Source organism: Diadema setosum, chromosome 21 (assembly GCF_964275005.1).
Source record: "Diadema setosum chromosome 21, eeDiaSeto1, whole genome shotgun sequence".
In the NCBI taxonomy this organism is placed as follows: Eukaryota; Metazoa; Echinodermata; class Echinoidea; order Diadematoida; family Diadematidae; genus Diadema; species Diadema setosum.
In genome coordinates, this window is record NC_092705.1 from 5,997,272 (window position 1) to 6,021,136 (window position 23,865).

Below are 23,865 nucleotides of genomic sequence, written 5' to 3' on the forward strand. Positions count from 1 at the left end.
ATTCTCTTTAATTCCCCCCCCCCCCTCTCTCTCTCTGATTTCTCTAGCAGCAGAAAACCCAGCTGCTGACGTTCATCTCCATTTGCAGCTTGCTCGTCTACTTCAGCTGCTACAACCGCGCCGTCTTCCAGGACTTCTTCTCCACGTCGCACGCGAACATGCTCCCCTTCGACCAGATGCAGGCGAGGCGCGGCGACGGCGACGGCGACGGCGACGGCGGCCGTGACTCCCGAGCGGCCCAGAAGAGCGAGGAGCTCAGCGGCGGTTTCTACCGCGTGCCCGAAACTCCGGACACGAGCTTGCGGAGACTCGCCCGAGGCGTAAGACACACAGTCACGTTAAAGGGACTGTACAGTACTGGTTGAGGTGGGGATTCATGTTTTGAGCGTTCCTAAGTGAGATAATGAGAAACCTCTTATGAAATATGAAAGAGCATGTAATTTTAAGAAGGAACCAACGTTTATTTGAGGAAAATTGGTTTTCAAATGGCTGAGATATCCAAAAAAGTTATGATAATAAAGGTGACAGGCTACGCCTTTTATTAGGATCTCTTTGTTTCACCTTGTTTTTGGATATCTCAGCCATTCCAAAACCGATTTTCATCAAATAAACTTTTGAAACCCCGTAGATTTGCATGCTCTTTGACATCTTATAGAGTGGTTTCTGAATATCTCGCAAAACGTTAAATGCTAAATCCTCACCTCGACCAGAACTGTACACACCCTTTATTAACTCTTTACTGCGAAACAACTTACCTATTACAAGTATACTCGTACACGATATCAATTAAATATAAGTACTGGTTCTGAGCGATTTAAAGGTTCTCTGAAATACAACTGGATGTTTATTTGTGTTGATTTATGATACCCTCAACATCACTTTTTCGGTGAAACGAATATCTAGAAACACTCCATATATTTTTAACAAATTTTTCTTCAGATTATTTGGATACGCCCACAAGAATCCTTCCAAGCAAATCCCTGTTGTGACCTCATCTGTCAATCATTGCTAAAGTACTGATATATTTTACAAAAGACATTGGAACGCATCTTCCCCTCAACTCAGCTTAACTTGCATGTTTCTGTTACTAACAAAAGACATGGCGAGGGAACAGATCATATCAGTACTTTAGCAATGATTGACCGATAAGGTCACAACAGGAATATTGGTTTGGAAGTTTTTTGCTTTTTGTTTTTTGTTTTCTGCCGGCGTATGCAAGTAATCTGAAGAAAATAGAAGAAAATTTATTTAAAGACGTAATGGAATGTTTCTAGAAATTCGTTTCACCGCAAAAGTGATGTTGAGGGTATCATAAATCAACACAAATCAACATCCATTTGTATTTCAGAAAACCTTAAAGTAAAACTCCACGTTCTCTTTGACTATTGTGTTAGAGTTGAATCAAACACATGGAACAGGTGAAATGTTTATAAGATGGGCCGTACGTGATACATGATGTGGGATGTCATTCTTAGATTTCATGAAGTTAGGGCACAATTAGACATAATAGCAAGTGCAGATTTGATGAAGCTTTGTTGCCGTTACAGCACATGAAGTGCCCTAATGTTTAGAAATTCCTAATTTTGAAATTAAAGCGAATTTATATGAAATACTGCCCATTACATTTTTTTTTTTTTAACTGGGTGGGATCAACAATAATAAATCTATTTTTAGAGAAAACTTACTTCCAGTCGCTGAATAATTTATAACCAAGCCAAACTTTATGACATTTTCATGGACGCTATAATGCAAGACTATATAGTCGATGATGTCATTTATAATCATAATCTGATCATCCACCGCGTAATGGTATTACAACATGTATTTGTTCCCACAAACGATAACTATATCAGTAGGAATCAAGTGAGAAAGCTGTGTTGAAAGAAATCGGCGAAATCAATGCAACATGCTGTGTTGAAAGAAACCGGTGAAATCAATGCAACATATCGGAAGAATGGAAAATGCAATGGTCGTTAGACATTTAGCATAACGCGCTCACACGACCTGGGAGAATGTTATGATTTTTTGGTTTATTTTTCTTTTTACGATGGCATCAACTGTCTTGTGTATGCTCAGATTATGTGACGTTACCCGAGCCATAAAGATTTTTTTTTTAAAGAAAATGTCAAAGTAGTTACAAATCACCCTTAAAACAAAAGAGAAGGATTTCGTGAGTTACGACACAGTCACAATTACGTGCAGAGCGATCTTTTCCTATAAATGTCATTGAGCGTCGTGATGATTGACTAGCTGACATGAAACTGGTCGCACGATCTTTTCCGATTACATTCCCAGTTCAGCGATATTTGTATATTTCTTCACCCTGATGGGTATGTGCATGCATGCATGTGTTTGTGTGTATGTTTGTGAAGAGAGTGTGTGTTCTCCAAAAGGGTTTCGTCATCATGTACTTTTTTTTTTCCCGTTAGGCTATCTTAGACCACGTTTACACCAACCGAAAGGCCGGCCTTTCGGTTGGTGTAAACGCACAAAAGTCGAAATGCGGTACCAAATGGGGTACCAAATTGCGGCCCGAGACTACCTCGAGGAGGTAGTCTCGGGTCGGCCTCGGGTCGGCCTTTCGTTGGTGTAAACGCAAGCGGACCCAAATGCTTGCCTTTAATAGTTGTTTACCATTTGAGCGCCACAAACGACGAAAATGAAACATGCGGGAGGGGATTTCTCTCCGAGGCCGCTGCTCGACAAGGCAGTGTAAACGCACGAAAATGCGAGTCCGAGGACCGCAAAGCGGACCGGCCTCGGGCCGGATCGAGGCCGGCCCGTCACTGTAAACGGGGTCTTACTTTATCGGCGATGTGAATTGACAAAAGATACTCTAATTGCAAGAAAAGCCCATAAGAACCACTGTAATTAGTTCCTCAAATACTTCCTGTTAAAAGGGAGGCAGATTGCTATCTGTTGCGAAAATACTCCATTGTGCTGAAACGGCGAGTTTGTGAACACCAGAATAGCGGCACTGTAGTATTGATTAAACAGTGTCTTAAATAGTCTGTCAATGGCGTCTACCGAGTTTTGAGAGCTCTCCGAGCACGTTGAGTGTGTAGAATATGAATGTTTAATATTCTTACAGTTATGTTCTGTTTTTTCTTGTTCATACCTGATCAAAATGCAAGCAGAATCTTTGTGCTTGCATTGACTCATTGATAAAGCTAAACTCGCACTCATAAACACCTCTTGAGATAAATTCTATTCAAATAGGGGTAATAATGAAAGGTAACTGAGTACAAGTGCATTTGAAATATGCAAACTGATTTCATTTAATTCATTGGTTGCTGCAAATTTTTCATGAGCAAAGTTATGTATATTTATCTACAGGGATCGACACTCCTTTTTCCTCTGGGGCCGTTCGGGCCACTAAAATTTTGGTGGCTCGAAATAAAAGTACATACAGAAATTCCTTTGGAATAATTTCGGATGCCCGATCGGACTTTTATTTCGGGGGGGGGGGGGGGGGATTTAGTGGCCCAACATCGGTTTTAGTGCCCTGGGCGACCAGGCCAATGATATCTCATGAAATCTCATGAAATTCCATGAAAGGGATTTAAAGGGACCGTACAGTACTGATTGAGGTAGGGATTCAGGTTTATGACATTCCTATGTGAGATAATAAGAAACCTCTTGTGAAATATGAAAGAGCATGCAATTCTAAGAAGGATTCAACGTTTATTTGATGAAAATTGGTTTTCAAATGGCTGAGATATCCAAGAAAGTGATAATGATAAAAGGCGACAGGCCACGCCTTTTATTAGGATCTCTGTGTTTCACCTTGTTTTTGGATATCTCAGCCATTTCAAAACCGATTTTCATCAAATAAACTTTTGATACCCCTTAGAATTGTATGCTCTTTGACATCTAGAGTGGTTTCTGAATATCTCGCAAAATGTTATAAGCTAAATCCTCACCTCAACCAGAACTGTACAGTCCCTTTAAGACCTTTTTGTTTCGATGTGGCTACTTCTGGTCGTCTGATGGAAAATCCCTGACATCCGTTAGCAATATAAGTTTGGAGTTCACTGACACAGCTGCAGACAGCAGTATTATGATTATAGCACTTCTCTTCCCCGTCGGCCGTAATGCCGACTCACTTGAAGACAGGATATTACCTGGATATCAAGGACAAAGTGCCGGAAAAGCTATCCTATGGTTAAACCTCCGAAATGTGGATATATGAATAACCCAGATTTGTTTATTTCATATCTTTCTGTATATCTATAATTGTTTTATTATGTTTACATAATATATCTACTATATACATATACGTACATGTGTATATGTAATGTATATGTATATATTTACATATACACGTGTGTATATGTGTGTGTGTGTGGGTCCTTTCTAATCTTTCATACTGTGCTGCTCTTGAATTTGACATAACGATAAAATTTTAGATGATTTTGTACCGAATCATTATTATTATTATTTTTTTTTTTTTTTAAAGAAAACCAGACATGGTTCCTTTTGGCGCACCATAGCAATGCCGTTACCGTGCTCGGTGTGCCGAGGCAAGAATGTCAACGATAAGCCTCGTTGGTCTTGCAGTCCGAAGTTTGATTCAGTGTCCAAGCTATTATGACAATTATCACTCTAAGCTAATGGCGAAAATCAGTTGGTCTCATTAAACAGCCCTAAACGTTTTGCTAGTTGGTAAGGAAGAAAGAGTACTGAATAGGGCCTACATTTCTTAGTGCGAGTGTAAATGAATTAGTAAGTACAAGAGGGAGAGAGAAAAAAAGAGCGAATGAATTGCTTGATAAACAAGTAGATGAATGAATGAATAGAGTAATGATTAGATGAGTGTAGTACATTAGCTAGTTAAGAAAAAACAAAACAAAACAAAAATAACAAAACAAAAACCCACAGTGTTAAGACACGACCTCTTCTAAAGACTACTCGCAGTGCTGTTAAATGGGAACAACATGTGCGAAAATATGAAAAGATGTTCTTCATTAGTTTCACTTTTCTCTCCCCTAACCTTGTGTTGCTTTCTTTCTGTTCATTCCACCCCTTCTCCCTTTTTTACAGCTATTTCAAAAACTTCCCGAGCCGTTTTCGAAGAAGTACAAGAACCCCTGCTGGAACGTGAGGCATAAGCCCCGCCAGTGCCTGCCCTACTTCTACCTCATCGGGATGCCGAAGTGCGGCACGACGGACGTGTGGAACAAACTCATCGCCCATCCCCACATCGTCGAGACCGGCAAGGAACCGCACTGGTGGAGCAGGGTTCGAATAGGTGAGCACATCGTCGGGGGAGGAGGGGGAGGAGGGGGAGGAGGGGAAGGAGGGGGGGGGGGGGACGACGGAAGGGAAGAGGCAGAAGGAGGTGCTACTTTTGCAACTCCATGTACGGTCTCCATGGTTACCAAATAGAACTGAAACTTCCAGTAAGATGGCGAGAGGGGGTAAGCGCGATGCTCAACAAAAAGTTATTATCTACACACACAGCTACAAAACATCATGATCATGATGGTGATGGTAATGATATTGATAATCATTACGGAAGGAATATTAATCTTTTGTGTCAATTGTGTAGCGCGTTTGGCATTGATGTGGCAGTTAAACATGATTAGAAGAAGTGGAGGAGCAAAGTTTGAAATCTTGGGTAAGATGACTTGCAAGACCTTCCACGAAAACTGGGAACACGGGAAGTTTCGAGTAAAGTAGAGCACCCACATTCCGCAGGAGGCTCCTCCATTACAGATTAATTCTATTTCTACAAAGCCTGCCTGGTTATTTATTTATTTATTTATTTATTTATTTATTTTTTTTTTTTTTGGGGGGGGGGGGGAATAATCGTCTCCCATTTATCAACCTACCTCATGCATGTAGCACTCAAGTACTTATCTCTTCTGATGTTATAAGCTCTTAGGAACCTCCCTGTTTTTGATGTACACACATTGGCAGTCCTGGTAAAATAGGTTGGTATATTTTTCTTCTTTTTTTTTTTTTCATCGAAGAGGTAAACTTTAGCCTCACCGCTATGGACAAAGGTGGCGATCTTTTACGGTGGTTCAACTTTAGCAAGACTGGAGTTTAGAATTGCTTTGTTGTTCCCTGTAAAGGGAAATTCACCCCATACTATATGCTGATATAACAAATGCAGAAATATTAGTATAGAACAGGTTATAGATCATTTGCAATATAAGCTTGGTAAACGAACGCAGTGAGTATTATGACGTCATCACTATGACGACTACGTCACAAGTTCGTCGCCGTGACTAGTCTTTGTGAACTGATTAGGGTCTCAAAATGAAATAATGGTGCATCACTCGTTTATTAACCCTCTGCCTACCGCGTAACAGTACCTGCTCATTGGTTTGTGTGTAATATTTTGTGTACATTTGACTCATTGGCCCAAAAAGGGTTAATAAAGAAAACCTCCCGACTCGTCTGCTGATTTTTTTTTTCTCTGAGTGGAGCTCCATTAGTCGCTTAAGCTAAATTGGAACAAGAACGTCCTGATGATGTAAATTCGGAACAAAAAGAGGCGTTACTTTTATCAAATCTCCGAAGTCTCCGTATAGTCTATGTGATTCCTGGTTAAAAAAAAAAAAAAAAAAAAAAAAAAAATGTCTGAAGTCATCCGACACAAGCATTCCCTTATAAGTAAAATTATGTACTATTTTGTTTTTGTATATGCTGAGGGGAGGAGGAGGTGATTCTTCAGTATTCAAGTTTCTGAGTTTCATCATAGCTTTGGATGATAGGTTTGAAAGTAAAGTACACACAAAGCAACCACATATACGAGACTAAACACACAAGCAGACACCCCCCCCATATGTCACAGATGTGTTTATATAATACGTTGTCTTGTTTCTCATTACCAGACCGTGTTTGTGCTTCATCACACACCCACGCATCAAATCCATTGTAGATAAGTCGTGTTTGGGAGAATGATGGCGGTTTGTTTCTGAGAAAACAGAATCCCTCCCCCCCCCCCCTCCAAAAAAAAAAAAAAAAAAAAAAAAAAAAAAAAAAATTGTTGGTCATGGCGTGATGACGAAACATGGCGTTTCCTAGGTCACGGTAAGGTTTTGAAGCTGTTCTAATACTGTGGAGAAGTCTCTGAACCAGAGCGGAAGTGAGAATCAAATGAATTAAAGTCGACATTTTCTCGAGAACCAAGCCAATACGCACAAAAGTCGACTACTTGCTGGTTAGTGGGGATATAGGTTTACCGCAAAGGAAACAATGGAATCGTCAAAAGCAAAAACGTTGCGCTCGACGTCTTTGATGAACGCTCGTATAGTAATGATAATCATGATAATAATAATAATAATAATAATAATAATAATAATAATAATAATAATAATAATAATAATAATAATAATAGTAATAATAGTAATAATAATGATAATGATAATAATAATAATAATAATAATAATAATAATAATAATAATAATAATAATAATAATAATAATAATAATAGTAATAATAATGATAATGATAATAATAATAATAATAATAATAATAATAATAATAATAATAATAATAATAATAATAATAATAATAATAATAATGTGCTCAAGGGGCAACGCCCAACATGACGCATCATGGCTCTCACCCCGCCGCCGAACTCTTACCTCTGTGATTGCAAATCAGATGTACCTCACCGACTTAAGTCGTTCTCAAGATTCCTACCCCATTTCTTTCTCTAACACCTGCAGCTGATGTCTTCATTTTAGTTGTTATCTTCTTTCTTTCTTTTCCTGTTTAATGTATTCTATGTATGTAGCCGAGTTGAAAAGAGGCTGGGACAGACTGAACGAAGATCCAGGTACTTACTACAAGAGGTGGGCCAACGCTCTCAACAACTATGCCGAGGCCTCCAAGCAAAACATCAGCAAAATTATCGTTGGTAAGCCAGGCGTTTGTTGGTATGTATGTATGCATGTGTGTTTGTTTGTTTTTTCGGTGTCAAAGCACAGGGGTAGAAAAAAAAAAAGATCAGAAGTGTAGATGGAAGACGCGGGGGGGGGGGGGCGAGGATAATCCACCACGCCCAATCATTACGATTATTGAAGAGCGCAGTTAGGAAGGACAACAAAAGCCGAGTCCGAATTAAAGTCATTTAATCCCCCCTCACCTCTTGAGAGCTTGGCTCGTTAACTCGGCTCACTGGGTTTTAGATTGCTGTTACGTACCGCCAATTATGATAGAGCTATAGTAAACAACAACAAGAATAACAAGTGCAGCAGCAGCAGCAACAACAACAAAGCAACAACAAACACACACACACTTTTTTGGGGGGATAATTTCGTACCATTTCATATCATAGAAACAGAAATGTTCACAGAAACAAAACAAAACATCATACAAAGACACACGCACACACACACACACACACACACACACACACAAGAACTATCCTGGGATTTGAATTCCGTGGCCATCACCCTATACAGGGCAGCTACTCTTCCATCTCATGGATTAAATTGTACCAAATATGGCGCCTGGTCTTTTGGTCTTGTGCATAAACAAGAATGAAAATAAATGATTCGATTTTAACAATTACTTTACATTGTTCAGTGATTGTGTTATTTTAATCTTGGAAATTGTTTTAAATAGTGTGATTTTGTATATTTTTTTTCAATATAACATAAATACAAAAAAATAAATACATGAATCTAATTGAATTGAATTGAATTGAATTGAATAGAATTGAATTGAATTGAACTGTATTGACATGAACTGAATTGACACAATCTTTCAGACCAGGTTGATGAGAAAAGGAGCTTACATAGAATTGCTAACTTCTTTTTTTTAATCATTTTTGTTGGGCGATCGAGAATACTCAGTCTCGGATTTTATCACATTTAATGTGCCAACACCACAAACAAATAAAATTCATATTGAATTTTCATTAATCTAAATGTGAGAAAACGAAAACAAGAATATATTGTTTCGTCTCTGTCAGGTTATTGCCTGAGAATGCAATATTTTTTCCCCCCAAAAAAGCTCGTTATGTCTGAACTCACTTCTACCGCCTGCCTTCTCTTTTTACCCGCCCTTTTTATCAATTCACATTAAATTATTACCCCCCATGTGTGTTTTACTGGTTACATTTGAAATTCACACCATACTTTTAGGACTGATGGTACTGATATACAGAGTAAAATCAAACGAACAAACCGGTAGAAATATTACGGAAACCGGACCCAAAATAACATTGCTATGGAATTTCGATGTTTTCCGTAGATTTTCGAGGTAAAACAACAACAACAACAACAACAACAACAACAACAGCAACAACCACCCAACAATCAACAAACAACAAGAGACGGCGAATTAAAAAAAGTCATCACTTCCCAGCTCCCCCGAGAGTAATTAGAGTAACTGATAGATCATTAAGCAGACTGCAGTAATTTTCATGCGAAGGATACCCTTTATTTGTATTAATGTTGTTTCATGTCAAAACAGGAAATTTCATGCAGATTTCCGTAGAGGTTAGTGGGTAACTTGTATGATGATGACGTCATTTCCTCTTATTTGCAAACTATGGTTTTGACTGTTATCACTACCGGTATTTCTTGAAAACAAAATTCGTCGACCTTCGTAATATTAGGTCTGAATTAGATGAAACCTCTGCCATTTGATCATCTGCCTTTGCTCTGTTTATGAAAGCGAAACTGATAAACTGTTTGGGTTCACTACATTGAAATACATACATTCACTTCATTAAAAATCAACCTGAACAGGTGGTGGAGAATTGTACTTTCATGCTGTAAATATCATTATTATAAAATGACAGAGCAGAATAAAAAAAAAAATGATTTGTGGAGAGCGTACACGTGACCAGACATTTATTTCGCCTATCACATAATTTTGTTTATGACCGGTCATTGGTAAAGTATAATGACCGGTGATTAGCACTTTCACGTCGTGTTTTATAGTAGCTCTACATGAACGGGCGAGATTCGATCGTTTTCTTTTCTAGAGGAAATGACTGCTGCAGAATTTTAACAAACGACAAGTACCGGCTTCAATTTTTTAATAAAACAAATAATACACAACATTTTTCTAAAGTAAAATTGCCCACTTTCAAACAGTCCTAACGCACCCTCGGCTCTCACTTCGGGCGTATAGACTGCATCTTGCGTGGATAATTCTTACTAATGCTCTCACTGATATGTATTTTGACTCTTGTATACCAACTGTTGTCTCGGCCCTTTGCTTGACAGGGGACGGCTCGGCCTCCACGATGTGGGATAACCAGCATTGGAAACTTTTTTACCCGAACTTGAACACAGGACCGCCCCACGTCAACGGGGAGCTGATCGTCACCATCCAGCCAGACGCACGAGCCATTGCAATACTGAGGAATCCCGCAGACAGGTGAGCTTGATATCCCCTTTGACCGCTTCCCCGTGACAAAATGTGGTGGAGTTGGGAATTGGGGGTCCCCCCCCCCTAATGTAAAGATGATAGACGTACATGTTTAGTACACTGGTCTTTAACTAGGTCCAAATTGCTAATGTATTCAAATCTACGGACTCTCACTTCATGGGCTTGAGATAATTTGGCGACATCGCGCTGTTAGTAGGTGTAAATGCGACTTTGGTGTGACTCGAGTCTCCCTAGTCGAGGACGTCTCCACAAGGTCTCCAAGAGGTCTCCACGAGGTCTCCGCGACGTCTCCTGGAAAGTAACTGACTCTCCGGGGAATTACGAGAAAATCAAACATGTTCGATTTTTTCGGAGACTCTTTCCAGTTTCTAGCTGGTCACGGAGACGTCTCCGCGACGTCTCCGTGACGATGTCTCTTTCCAGTCGCGGAAACTAATCTTTGTGAGCGAGGTCTCCGAGACGTCAGCGCGACTTTTGCGAAGACTCATCAGCGACCTACCGGAGACGTTGCGGAGTTATCTTGGAGGTGGTCGTCGGGACGTCTCCACGACTTCTGGACGAGTAATTATTACCTTATTTGGAGACGTCTCTGAAGTCGCCCTGTAGTTTCCTTCTTGGTGAGAGCGCAGACCAATTTTTGGTCCCTCGAGTCGCACTAGTCGAGACGAAGTCTCCTTCAGTGAGATTATACTCCTTTTACTTTTTCTCTTTTGTTCCAGAAGTACCTAGTATAGAGCTATATAATAGACTAGTTTACTGAAATTATTCAAGTCTTATGCATAAAGTGTGTTAGAAAACAAAACAGCCATAAAAGTTGAATACGTTTAATCTATAGTGCTTATGGAACATGATGTATTACTTTTACAACTCTCCCCCCCCCCAAAAAAAAAAAATGTACATGTATATATGAAATGAAGACACTCATAACACACACACACGCACACCCCCAAATTTTCCGCAGTATACGGTATTCCAGATCCACTACCAATCGCTTCCGTACGCACGCACAGTGCACGTTTCAGGAATGCGAACAGTCTCTGGTGTACAGCGGGTCGTCGCGCCGTCGGCAATGTCCCATGGCATTATGTCGTCATGAAGCCTCTTCTGCAGGATCGCTTGTCTGTTGTTACGAACACACTTTATCTTTTGATTGACAAGTCTGGCAGTCAAGGATAACGTTGTTATGGTCTCATGGATCTTTTCTGTGTATTTTATCATTTTCCCTTTATTTTGCTTCACTTGTTATCATCCTGAGATTGTTGAAGGTGCGTGGAAAGGTCCAGGGTTACAATAATAATGTTAATGACACTTCCACTGTAAATTTTTTGCACTTTTCTAAAACAACAGTCTCCTTTATGGCACAAGCTAGTAGGGCTGTAAACGTCATTGTTACTGGTTTGCCACGAAGAAAATGTAACCGCAATATTCGTCAAGGACTTTTGGTGTACTAGTGGTGGATAGCTTATGATACCCACAACATGCATCTTTATTTTCTGTGTTGTAGTGTTTCTTCGCAGGTTTTGGTTTTGGTTGTTTGTTTGTTTTTTTTTTGGAAATATATATGGGTTATTAAGTCATCAATGTGGCAACGAAGAAAGGAAGTCATGAAAAATATTTTTATCTCGTAGTTGACAACTTTCCTTGGGATGAAAATTGTGATGAATATTATGGTATGATCATCAACAAACCCTTCGTAAAAGGACGTGTACATTTCCACTTCGTGTATCCTGTGCTATACATTCATTTCTGAACCTGTTATAACATTTGGGTCACCGCCAACTTACACCCGGACCTTTTCCCTTTTTGTTGCTCTGTTTTTGCCCCTCAGCTCAAAGGATAAGAGTAATTAAGTTATGAAATATCAAGAATCAAACCTCATTGTAATTATGAATTATTGTTTTAACGTAAACATCTATGGATAGATTTGGTAAATATAAATGAAGTCATGAACCAATTTGTCTGCTCAATAGACAGTGTTTATCATTTTGATTTAAACTAGAATAACGACAAAAATGCAAACCCACATGCGAAACCAATTAAAAAAACAACAACAACAAAAACAGAAAAGAAATGCGTCAACTGTACGAACGGAACAATGAATGACAACATGAACAGGAACTATTTCGATTGAATTAGCATCATTTTCAAACAAATACAGATAGGCAGGAAAAGTGAAAGGCCGTTAGAGCAGGATGTGCCGAGGTCGCGGAGACATCATGGTCGTGTGCTGCTTGGCAATCCACCAGTTATGGTGTGAATAAAAAAAAAAAAGAAGTATTGAATGAAAAAACAAAATCCCTGTACACAGTGCACTATCCGTCCTGCATCCTTCGTGCAAAGAGCTTCAAAATAAACGACCCGAGGATCCGGTGTAGTTGTGCCAGTAACACATAAAACCTGTTGGAAGATGAATAAGTAACTACTGCCTGTCGAAATTTCAACTGACAGAAATATTTTTTTACAGAAGAATTTTTGAATTTTACGAAGCATGATACTGTGTGTACTCAAAGACCTTATCTCATGTATACGTCATTGGATATATCAGCCTTTATTTGTTCACTATATAATGATTATACACATTAATGTTTAGATATATTTATGCACGAAAGTTTGGTGAGAATGAGGAAAAAAAGAATAGGCAAATGGCCAAACTAGTGATTGTGGGCCTAGGTTGATATAGGTGAAATTGTTGTTGTCATGACAACAGTGGTGTTAAGAAGCCAAATAAGGCAATCATAATGACAATTTTGGTAATCGCTACGAGATTAAGATCCGTTCCTCGATGTAATAGATCAGAAAGATTTATGTGCGAGGGCATCAAATATTGCACGGCCAGCGTGGATGAACCCCGGGGTCGATTTTGCGAATCGTGACCCGGAACAAGCGTGGCTAGGTAAAGTCGCATCAGTGCAGAGTTCGCCTACGACTTCGAATTGATTATTTATCTTCTCTGAACGAGGTAGTTTGTCTTTTTCTGACCCCCAGCGTTTGACAAGAAACCACGCAGGCAAACAAACTTTGCATGCATCATAAATCATTACCAGAAATGGAGCAAAATATATAAAAAAGAGACTGGAAAATCTTATATTCCTCTGCACTGTCGAAGGCTTACCTACGCCTGGTAGCCCTGTTAGTTAGGTCTCGACCTGTCTTTTCATTTCTACTTTGTTGCTGTGTTATGATCTATTTTAATCTTTGTCATGCTGAATCAAAATTATTTTGTATTTGTTTAGATGTAGACACGTTTGAATGCCGAATAAATGATGATGATGATGATGATGATGATGATCATAATGATAATAATGATGATGATGATCATCATAATGATAATAATGATGATGACAGTTATAACAATATTATTATTATGATAATAATTTTCCATATTTAGAACGTTTTATACTCGCTTATACGAGTGTATAACAGAGAATATACAAACGTTATTATAATCCACAGTTTTATCCTGGTCAGCTTTTGACTGTCGTATAATCCCCCTTAGCGACGATACGCTGGTCATTGTGATGGGGTACAGCTAGATATTGATTATCATTCTTTGATATCAGGCAAATAAATCAGAATTGTCTTGAGGGTTAAAGCAGATCGAGATATCCTTAACTTCTGTTCCTAATCTATAATGGATATTTTTCCATCGTCGTGTGATATTATTGTTTTTATCTGAACTTGTAGCTTTATAGGCTTATGCTATATGAGAGAAGCATTTTGTCCGCGTTGGTCTTGTTTGTTCGAAGATTTATGAATGCACTTCTGTCTTTATCATGTTTGTTTTTTTTTTTTCAGATTGTACTCCGACTACCTATTCTTCACAGACGAAAGTATGTTATCGCCGCAACATTTCCACGAGAGAGTTAAAGTCAGCATCATACGCTTTCACAAGTGCGTGGCAAAATTGGATCTACGCACGTGTACGTACAGCACAAGCAGCATTAGTAAATATGTGGTGAGTATGTAATTGTTGCGCCGCTCAGATGCTCATTCTGTGTCAATGTGCTATCAATAATAATTGTCAGTGACACGTTATTCTACCAGCAATATTTTATGTGTGGTACCCCTGGTATTACTGCCATGATATTCCGCGTAGTACTGTAATGGCTTTGACTCTGACGCTATTCCACAGCACTCTTAGACAAATAACTGCGTCTTTTCATATACTCCTACTAAAATACTACTACTGCTACTAAAATACTGATATACTACTACTACTACTACTACTACTACTACTACTACTACTACTACTACTACTACTACTACTACTACTACTACTACTACTACTACTACTATACTACTATTACTATTACTACTACGTTTACCAGTATGTAAGTAATAATATTAGCAGTGGTATCAGTACAGCAGGTTGAAATATTCTTCTACTGCTGCTACTTGTGGCAGCTCTACTACTCTTACTCTGTCTGTCTGTTTGTCTGTTTGTCTATTGTCTCTCTCTCTCTCTATCTATCTATCAATCTATTTGTCTGTCTATCACTATCTATCTGTCTATCTATCTATCTATCTATCTGTCTATCTATCTATCTATCTATCTATCTATCTATCTATCTATCTATCTATCTGTCTATCTATCTACCTACCTATCTATCTATCTATCTATCTATCTACCTATCTATCTATCTATCTATCTATCTATCTATCTATCTATCTATCTACCTATCTATCTATCTATCTATCTATCTATCTATCTATCTATCTATCTATCTGTTTCTTTTCTCGCGTTGTGGCGTTCCAGAGATCTGTACACACGTACCTCTCTCCGTCCTTGCGCGACTTACGTTCTTCCCTTTAATGTTTGGAATGCAACTTTATCTGTTGTATGTCGCCCGATGTCATCCATCTTCTTCTCCCATCGTGGCCCTTTACCCCTCCACCCTCACATTAACGTCTTAAAGGAGTCCATTGTATGTCTCAAGATATCTTCCACCTGTTTCGCTGTTATGTTTCTTCCCTGCCCCGATCAGCTTTCTCCCCTGCTCAACTTTTCGCATAACTCTTTCACACTGTCGCCCTGTCAACTTTTGCCATTAATGCTCCTCTTTTTATTCTGTTGTCCTTCCTCGTGTTCTTGTTGTCTTCTTTTCATCGTCTTCATCATCATCATCGTCTTCATCATCATCATCATCATCATCATCATCATCATCATCATCAATATCATCATCAACAACATCATCGTCATCATCGTCATCATCATCTTCATCATCATCATCATCGTCATCATCATCATCATCATCATCATCATCATCATCATCATCATCCTCTTCTTCTTCCGCCTCAATGTACTCTTCAATTCACTACTACCACGTTTTATTTCATTACCATTTGTAAAATATGCATTTGGCAAATATTAATTTGTTTACTGAATCATGTTATTGCTTTTTATAATTGTGAGAGCACGCATACTTTACACATCGACAGAAAATGTCCAATTTTGTCTCTAACTTCTTGAAGAACTAGCACCCTCCCCCTCCCCATATAAAAATTATTTCAATGGAAATGTTCCTTTTTTGGAAAGATAACAGAAAGATAGAATCATACCCAAGCTTCTTTCTACCAGTTCGTTAGTATAAGTTCGAAGGTTAGGATGGGCCATGAATTTATTATAGTCTTCCTTCTCACGCATGGAGGCCCAACTCGTCGAATGACCTGCCTGCCAACTCATGTGTGGCCTCGAGATGCGATTCCATTCGATTTGACTATAATCGTGATGGAGGCCACTATCTGATGGTGGATATATTGGCTGAATAGATCCATCCCGTGACTTTAAAGGGATTGTATAGTTTTGGATGAGAGGGTGATTCAGCTTTTAACTTTTTCAAAGCGATAATTAGAAACCACTTATATGAAATGTAGAAAAGCGTACAATCTGAGAGGAATTCATAGTTTATTTGATGAAAATCAGTTTTGAGATGACTGAGATATATAAAAGAAAAACCAAAGTAAAACAAAGTGGGCTTATAAAAGATGGGACCCCCTTTTATTTAGACCTCCTTGTTTTTGAATATCTCAGCCATTTCAAAACCGATTTTTGTCAAATAAATTCTTCATTCCTCTTGGACTTGTATGCTCTTTTATAATAGCCCCCATTTTAGATAAGATGTTTCTAATTATCTCATAAAAAGTTAAAACCTGAATTCCCATCTCAACCAAAACTATACAATCCCTTTAACAAGCGTCTGTCTAGTATTTCCAGGAGTCCTTGACTGACTCATCCTTCCATACCATCTCCAGCCAAAGGAATCTTACGGACAATGACGAAAGTGTGACCACCTCTTGATACTCGTATACCCGTATTCTGTCTGCAGCCCATGTTGATGATTTTTTTTTTTTCACAAAGAAAATTTATTCATATAAACATTCAGGTACAAAATAAAATAATGTCACATGCAGTACATAAAGACAAATGATCGACATTTGACAGGTAACTGCGAAACAGTTAAACAATATAAATACGATTCCAATTAATATTAGATACAAAACCTTTGGTTTTCTCAGACATATATTTGTCTATTTTCTTTGCTTGTTTTAAGAATTGACAAAATTGGCTAAAATGTAACGATTTCTTTTTATTTTTGACAGAAAATATGAAGTATTTTGCGTACAAATAAACCACGTTGTAACATTTTGGATTTTCTGTCGAACCAAGTATAAAGGAACTTTTAGTAATTTGAATTTTATTCTGTAGCATAATTTCTTGTAATTTAAAAGTAATTTGTTAACACCAATATTTCTATGTAAAATTTTATACTGAAAATAACGAAGTCTTTGATTTAAAGTAGATGTATAAGGAACATTATATATTTTAATCCAGTCTAAGTTTTGATTAAAAATTTCTTCCCATTTCCTTTCTGATTTAGGTGGTTGAAATATCCTCTCACATAATATTCGATGTATATATCGACATATCTTAATTCTTTTAAACAAATTATATATTGTTTCTTCTTGTTGTTGATGTTGATGATGTCTGTTCCTCTTCATAGGTCTTTCCTTCTTTTTTTTATTGTATGTAGGGCCTATGCACACTTTCTTTTTTTTTTCACACAGAAATTTCATTCACTTATCAACACTCAGGTACAAATAAATGTCACATTATGATAATACATAAAACAAATAATACGGTTTGACATGTAGCTACAAACAGTCTAGTTAATATGAATACGATTCCAGCTAATATCAGATACAAAACTTTCATTTTTCCTGACATATATTCATCCACTTTCTTCGCCTGTTTTGAAAAATAACAAAATTGGCAAAATTGCAATTATTTCTTTTTGTTTCTGGCAGAAAATATAAAGTGCTGTGCATGAAAAAAAAAAAAACAACCCAACACGTTGCAACACTGAAGGTTTTCTGTAGAACCAAGTATTAAAGTACTTCTAGTAATTTTAGTTTGATTCTGTAACATAATTTCCTGTATTTGAGAAATATATATTTGTGTAACATCGCATTCCAAAAAAAAAAAAAACAAATACGTAATTATAATTGTTTCTTTTGAGCATAAACAAAAAGCACAGAGGTCTGTGTTAAGATTCCCATTGTAAAAAAAAAAAAGTAATTTATTAACACCAATATTTCTGTACAGAATTTTGTATTGAAAATATTGAAGTCTTTGATTCAGAGTATAGATCTATAAGGAATATTGTAAATATTAATCCAGTCTAAATTTTGGTTAGGTAATTATTTCTTCCCATTTCTTTTTTGATTTAGATGGTCTTTCCTTCCTTTGTTTATCTCCCCCTTCCTCTGTGACCATGTCTGTGTGTGTATTTCTCTCTTCTTATATCTCTCTCAATCTCTTTTTTCTCTCTCCCTCCATCCGCTCTTCTTAGACATTTCTGTCGTGAGAATAGCACACATGCGCCATGCATGTTCCATGGTCTCACATTAATAGTTCAAGGTATGTTGACATCATGCGGTTCATAATCGCGGTCGACGCAGATACACCCGCGGCCTCGGGAGGCGTAGCGAGTTTAAACAGTTGTCGAAAAGATGTTTGTCGAAGTTACAGTCGCTGTGTCTGTCTGTTGGGCTGTCTTGTCACTTTTTTTTTTGATCGTTAAAGAGTGGCTTACAAAATGGGAGATACTGCGTGTCTTTGTGTCTGTTTGGACGGGTTTCTGTCGCGAGGGTGGCGCGGTAGAAGGCTACATCTGCTGGAAAATTATTTTGTGCCTGGCCTGTCGTTGTCTCGTACCGAGTCAGATAGCAGCAGTGAGTGAATGAATGAATGATTGAATGAATGAATGAATGAATGAATGAATGAATGAATGAATGAATGAATGAATGAATGAATTAATCAATTAATTAATTAATCAATGAATGTATCAATGAATGAATGAATCAATCAATCAATCAGTGAATCAATAAATTGATCAGTCAATCAATCGAACCATCAACCATCAACCATCACTCAATCAATCAATCAATCAATCAACCAACCAACCAACCAACCAACCAACCAACCAACCAACCAACCAACAATCAATCAATCATCACTTGATCAATCGACCAATCAATCGACAATCAATCAACGAATCAATTTATTAATCAATCAAACAGCCATCCAAACAACCAACCAACCAACTAACCAACTTAACAAACACGTAGCAATTAAACCCTTACAGAAACAGAAACAAATATCAACAAACACGAAACAAAATAAGATGAACCTAGAAACTCACTTGTAGCCTATATTTCTTATTGGTATGGTTAGTCCTTGTCGTGTGAAAAGCCAGTTAGTCGTTCAAGCTGAAATCACACTCATTTTCAAATTTAAAGGGATCGTACAGTTTTGGTTGCGACATTTTCAGGTTTCTAACATTTTTTGGTGAGATTATGAGAAACCTCTAATGAAATATGAAAGAGCATGTAATTCTATGAAAACTTCAACATTTGATGAAAATTGGCTTTGAAATGGCTGAGATATCCAAAAAAAGAGCGATTCTAATAAAGTGTGGGACCCACACTTTATTACGATCGCTTTGTTTTACTTTGTTTTTGGATGTTTCAGTTTATCCAAACCCGATTTTCATCAAATAAACTTTGAATTCCTCTTAAAATGGTATGCTCTGTACTATACCATATAAGTGTTTTCTTGGTATCACAAAAAGTTAAAAGCCCAATTCTCATCTCCACCAATACTGTACCATCCCTTTAAACTTTTTTTTTCCTTGAAAGCAGCACATTGTTATGATCTGATTGGTCTCATTCTTTGAAAGGAAGACCGACAGAAGACATTTCGTAAATGAATTAACCCTGTTGCCTTCGTGTGACATTGGCGGCCATCATTATGTCTGTGTGCTAAGTCTCATGAGCACTTAGACGCTGGTAAAGTTGTCATTGAAAAAAAAAACATCGAGAACGATTCGAAAACCAGCACCACTAACTTAGGTGGAAAATGAAAACTTGTGATTGCGCATTGCTTCATTCAAAATTGTTTTATAACACTCTTTCGGCAGTACATATGGCAGCAAGGTGTAATTGTATTTCATAGTGCTTTAAGACAGCCGCCAGGTGAATAGAGATGTCTCGAATATTATGGCTATCAACTGTTCTTGTTGTTTTTCTTCTCTCCCACAGAGAATTGAGGTCGGCCTGTACAGCGTGTATATAGGGGACTGGCTCTCGTTTTTCCCGCGGAAAAGGCTAAAGATCATCAGCATGGAAGCATGGCATCAGAACTGTCTGAAGTCACTCATTGAATTATACGACTTTTTAGAATTAGGTGAGAGAGCTCTTTCTTGTTTTGTTTTCTTTTTTCCAATGGCTCGTATTTCACGGGTTGCTAGAGCGTTTTCGAGACAGGAATCGTAACTTCATTTAAAGACAAAAAAAAACCCCAAACAAACAAAAGAGGGAAGGAATAGCAATATTTAACGATTGACCAAAAAAAATTGCATTGTTTATATCTCTCTCTTCATGATTCAGATTTTTTTAATACTTTTTAAATCTTGTACCGTACGTTTAAAAATCAATCGGCCTGAAGTGTGAATACGAGATGGAATGACGTCATGTTACGAATTTTCAGATGCAGTAACAGTCATTTTTTCATCTTTCACTGAATTATTAAGATTTTTTTAGTAGGATTTTTGTCCTGAATTTTACAATTGTGTTATGTGTTATTAATGTGAATTCAGACGTTTTACACTGAATTGTATTCAAGAGATTACATATCTTTATGAGATTCGAAAACACGCTCAAGAGAAAAGGTAGAAATCAAATTAAAATCTGGCTTCAAACTTGAACTCAAACTTGAACTCAGTGAGAATGAGAAACGATGGTCAAAAAGAAATGTTCTAGAAACAAAAATTATTCTCGGAAAAAATTATAGCAAGGAGGGGGTTACCTTTGATCAGTGTTTTGGATTTTTGTAATGGATTTCTTCTTTTAGAAAGTTCTGCTCATCCCCCCCCCCCCTCTCTCTCTCTTGCTTTTGCGGTTATACGAAGAATGTTTATCGTCTGGTAACATGGTTGTTAATGTTTTGTTTCATTCACCCCCCCCCCCCCCCCTCTGACGATTCTCGTAGAGCGACTTCCGCCAGCCGATGTCTTCCGAATATGCACGAACGACACGAAGAACATGCGATCTCCGGATAAGCAGCTGCTGGGTCCCATGCTGCCGGAGACGAAGAGACTCCTCGACGAATTCTACGCCCCGTACAACCGCGAGCTGGTCCGTCTCGTCGGCAACCCGGCGTTCATGTGGGCGGACGAGCCGACGGAAAGCGAGGAGATCAATTAGATGGGAGCGTGGAAGAAATATAGATCTCTCTTCTCGCCTCACCCACACCCCCCCCCCCAAAAAAAAAAAAAAAATAAATAAATAAATAAAGAAAGAAAAGGCTGGACTTGTAGCGCCACCCATGAAGAGCTTTCAAAACTGCTACAACATGTCCCTCCCTTCAATATCAATATAGCGTGTCGAAGACGCCTTGTGCAACCACGAATAATCCAGTGGATCGTAACGATGATGAGTTGTGTATTTATTTTATGTGCGGGATGAAGCGCACCGAGGCTTGACGAAAAGTTCTGGACATTTTGATGCCAGCTATGCTGCAGTGCCGCCGTTCATTGATGGTGTCTCGTTGTTTACAGTCAACTCAGCGATGCCACACAATGAGAATCACCGAGCCGAAAGCCCCCTACATAGCTCTCGACACATTAGACCTATAATGATTGGTGCCATATTTTGGTTGAAACGTGTGACAAGTTGTTGATCTCATGTTTTGCAACGTTCGCCGAGTTTTGGGCCTGGAGTGGATTTTATGGTCTATAATTTCAAACAACTCAGGTGGTCAACATATCAAGGCATCAAAGTTATGATCTCAATGTTCAACCCCCCCCCCCTCAAAAAAAAAAGGTACTCTGAAGATTAATTTTTTTTTATTCAGTGATCTCATGTAAGCGATTACTCTGACTGATCCCATGTCTCAAAGCGAAAGCCAGTGGTCATGTGAGATATACCGGGTATCATTTTTAAGACTCCATATTCTGTCAGCGCACGAAGATCTGGTTAACTATCAAAAATGCCTGTCAAACGAAATGAACTTGCTGTTATTGTTGCATAAGCATTGATGATAAACATGAGTCAGAAAAGCGGTCATAAGCGATGAGTCCGGGAATACTTACTCCATATTGACCTGATCGGCTGATACCTGACTTGTGCGTTATTTTCTGATCTATTTTTGATTGCATCTGTTTGTGACACAAGTGTCCAGGGGTTGAGGGAAAATACAAAGTTCCTATAAACTTGGAAGGGAAGACTTTCCCAGCACAACCCAAGGAGTTGAGCACAGAGAGAAAACAGGACAACTTAGACTAGTATACATGCGTTTGTTTATTTTGATTTGTGGGATATCTGTTGCTCAACAGCAACCACCTGGTTATAGTAACCAGACAGACAAAATTCTGAGAGAAAGAACCCACGTCCCTCACATTGTATCAAAACATTTCATGCGTCTTTCCAACATTATCTTTGTTTACAGCAGCAACTTATTGTGCGTGTCTTTGGAAAAAGCCAAAAACATTGTTGAGTTGCATTGCGAGTTTCTTATCGTGTTCAGTTTCCTCGTCTTTCTCTTATTCTGTTTGTTTTATGTGTTTGTTTGGTTGGTTGTTTGTTTTTGAAGGAATGAACATTCACATTTACGTAACCTTGTCAACTGGTTTTGGAATGATTGTAGAAGTATGAACGAAATCGTTCATAATTAATACTGAAAAAATTTCATTGGTTGGGGATGACAATAAATTTAAATGTTTAAGCTTCTACCAACCTTCGTCCTACTCCTGAGGACTTTCTCAAGCCTTATGCTATGAGGTGTTGTCTTGCTGCCGTTGCCTGTCTTTGTTGATCACTGGACCATAGATGGGTGAGAGGGTGTAGCCAGAGTCTCTATTGAGAGCTGGATTAATCCTTCTGATCCAAAGTGATTCCTTTATTTTTCTTTTCAACCAGTTGCTTTCGAAGTCAATGATAAGAGCCTCATCCCATTCAATGTTATGTCCTTTAATGGACCATCTATGGTCCAGTGATCAACAAAGACAGGCAACGGCAGCAAGACAACACCTCACTGCATAAGGCTTGAGAAAGTCCTCAGGAGTAGGACAAAAGCTTGCCCACTGCATTTAAAGGTTGGTAGAAGCTTAAACATCTAAATTTACGTTCATAATTACTTATTCATTTGTTTTCTAACACTCCCACAATGATAATAATAATAATAAAAATCATCACATCGAAGCAAATCTGACAAACCTCATCACATGATAAAAACCATTTTCAGCGTTTGTTTTCATGGCTCGATAGTCAGTATGACATTCCACCATGATTGTAGTCTTTTTCGTTTTGTATTCTAACCTCATGATTAGACAGCGAACAAACCTCCAAACCTCTTGCCATAATGTTACCCATTATAGAAAGAAAACGGACAAGATATACAAGATAGTAATATGTATGTTTGTATGTATGTATGTATGTATGTATGCATGCATGCATTTCGTTTATAAGATATAGGGTTTGTTAGGTACATTTTTTTTTTGTCACAATATTCCTGTTAGCCGTCGATGTAAGGGGAGATATTCTTTGTGCCTAGTAGGATTTGATATAAAAGTTTACCGACATATTTAACTCGTTCGCGTTCCTTTATCACAAAGACTTTTCATTGCAGCTTCCTTCTGTTCATAGGGAACAACCAGAGTAGTATGCACACGCGGGCTTGTCCGATATTGATATGCAGCTGCTTTGTGTTATATTGTCACTGTGTCCCTTCAGTGATCCAATACTGTCTAAAGAGTTAGATTATTGTCCTATCTATTCTTCTTCTTCTTTTTTTTTTTTTAATGCCATATACTTCTTTTCAAATGATAGAATTTATTGATTTCTCGAAGCAACATAATTATACATAATTATATTACTTCAACACCATATAAAGCCATTTCTTTGGTACAAACAATTTAAACACTTATCTGTGTTTTTTCATGT

General features: G+C 38.1%; 1 protein-coding gene across 1 annotated transcript in view; it reads left to right on the forward strand.

The window, feature by feature from the left end:
- LOC140244844 (carbohydrate sulfotransferase 15-like) overlaps positions 1–21,130 on the forward strand; it is a 60,786-nt gene extending 39,656 nt beyond the window's left edge. Inside the window, exons 2-8 of the mRNA XM_072324454.1 lie at positions 89–320; positions 5,044–5,251; positions 7,754–7,876; positions 10,200–10,353; positions 14,161–14,320; positions 19,966–20,110; positions 20,915–21,130. Of these exons, the coding sequence (XP_072180555.1) occupies positions 89–320; positions 5,044–5,251; positions 7,754–7,876; positions 10,200–10,353; positions 14,161–14,320; positions 19,966–20,110; positions 20,915–21,129 (1,237 nt within the window). The 3' untranslated portion in view covers position 21,130. The remainder of the gene's footprint in view (positions 1–88; positions 321–5,043; positions 5,252–7,753; positions 7,877–10,199; positions 10,354–14,160; positions 14,321–19,965; positions 20,111–20,914) is intronic.
- The last annotated feature ends 2,735 nt before the right edge of the window (positions 21,131–23,865 follow it).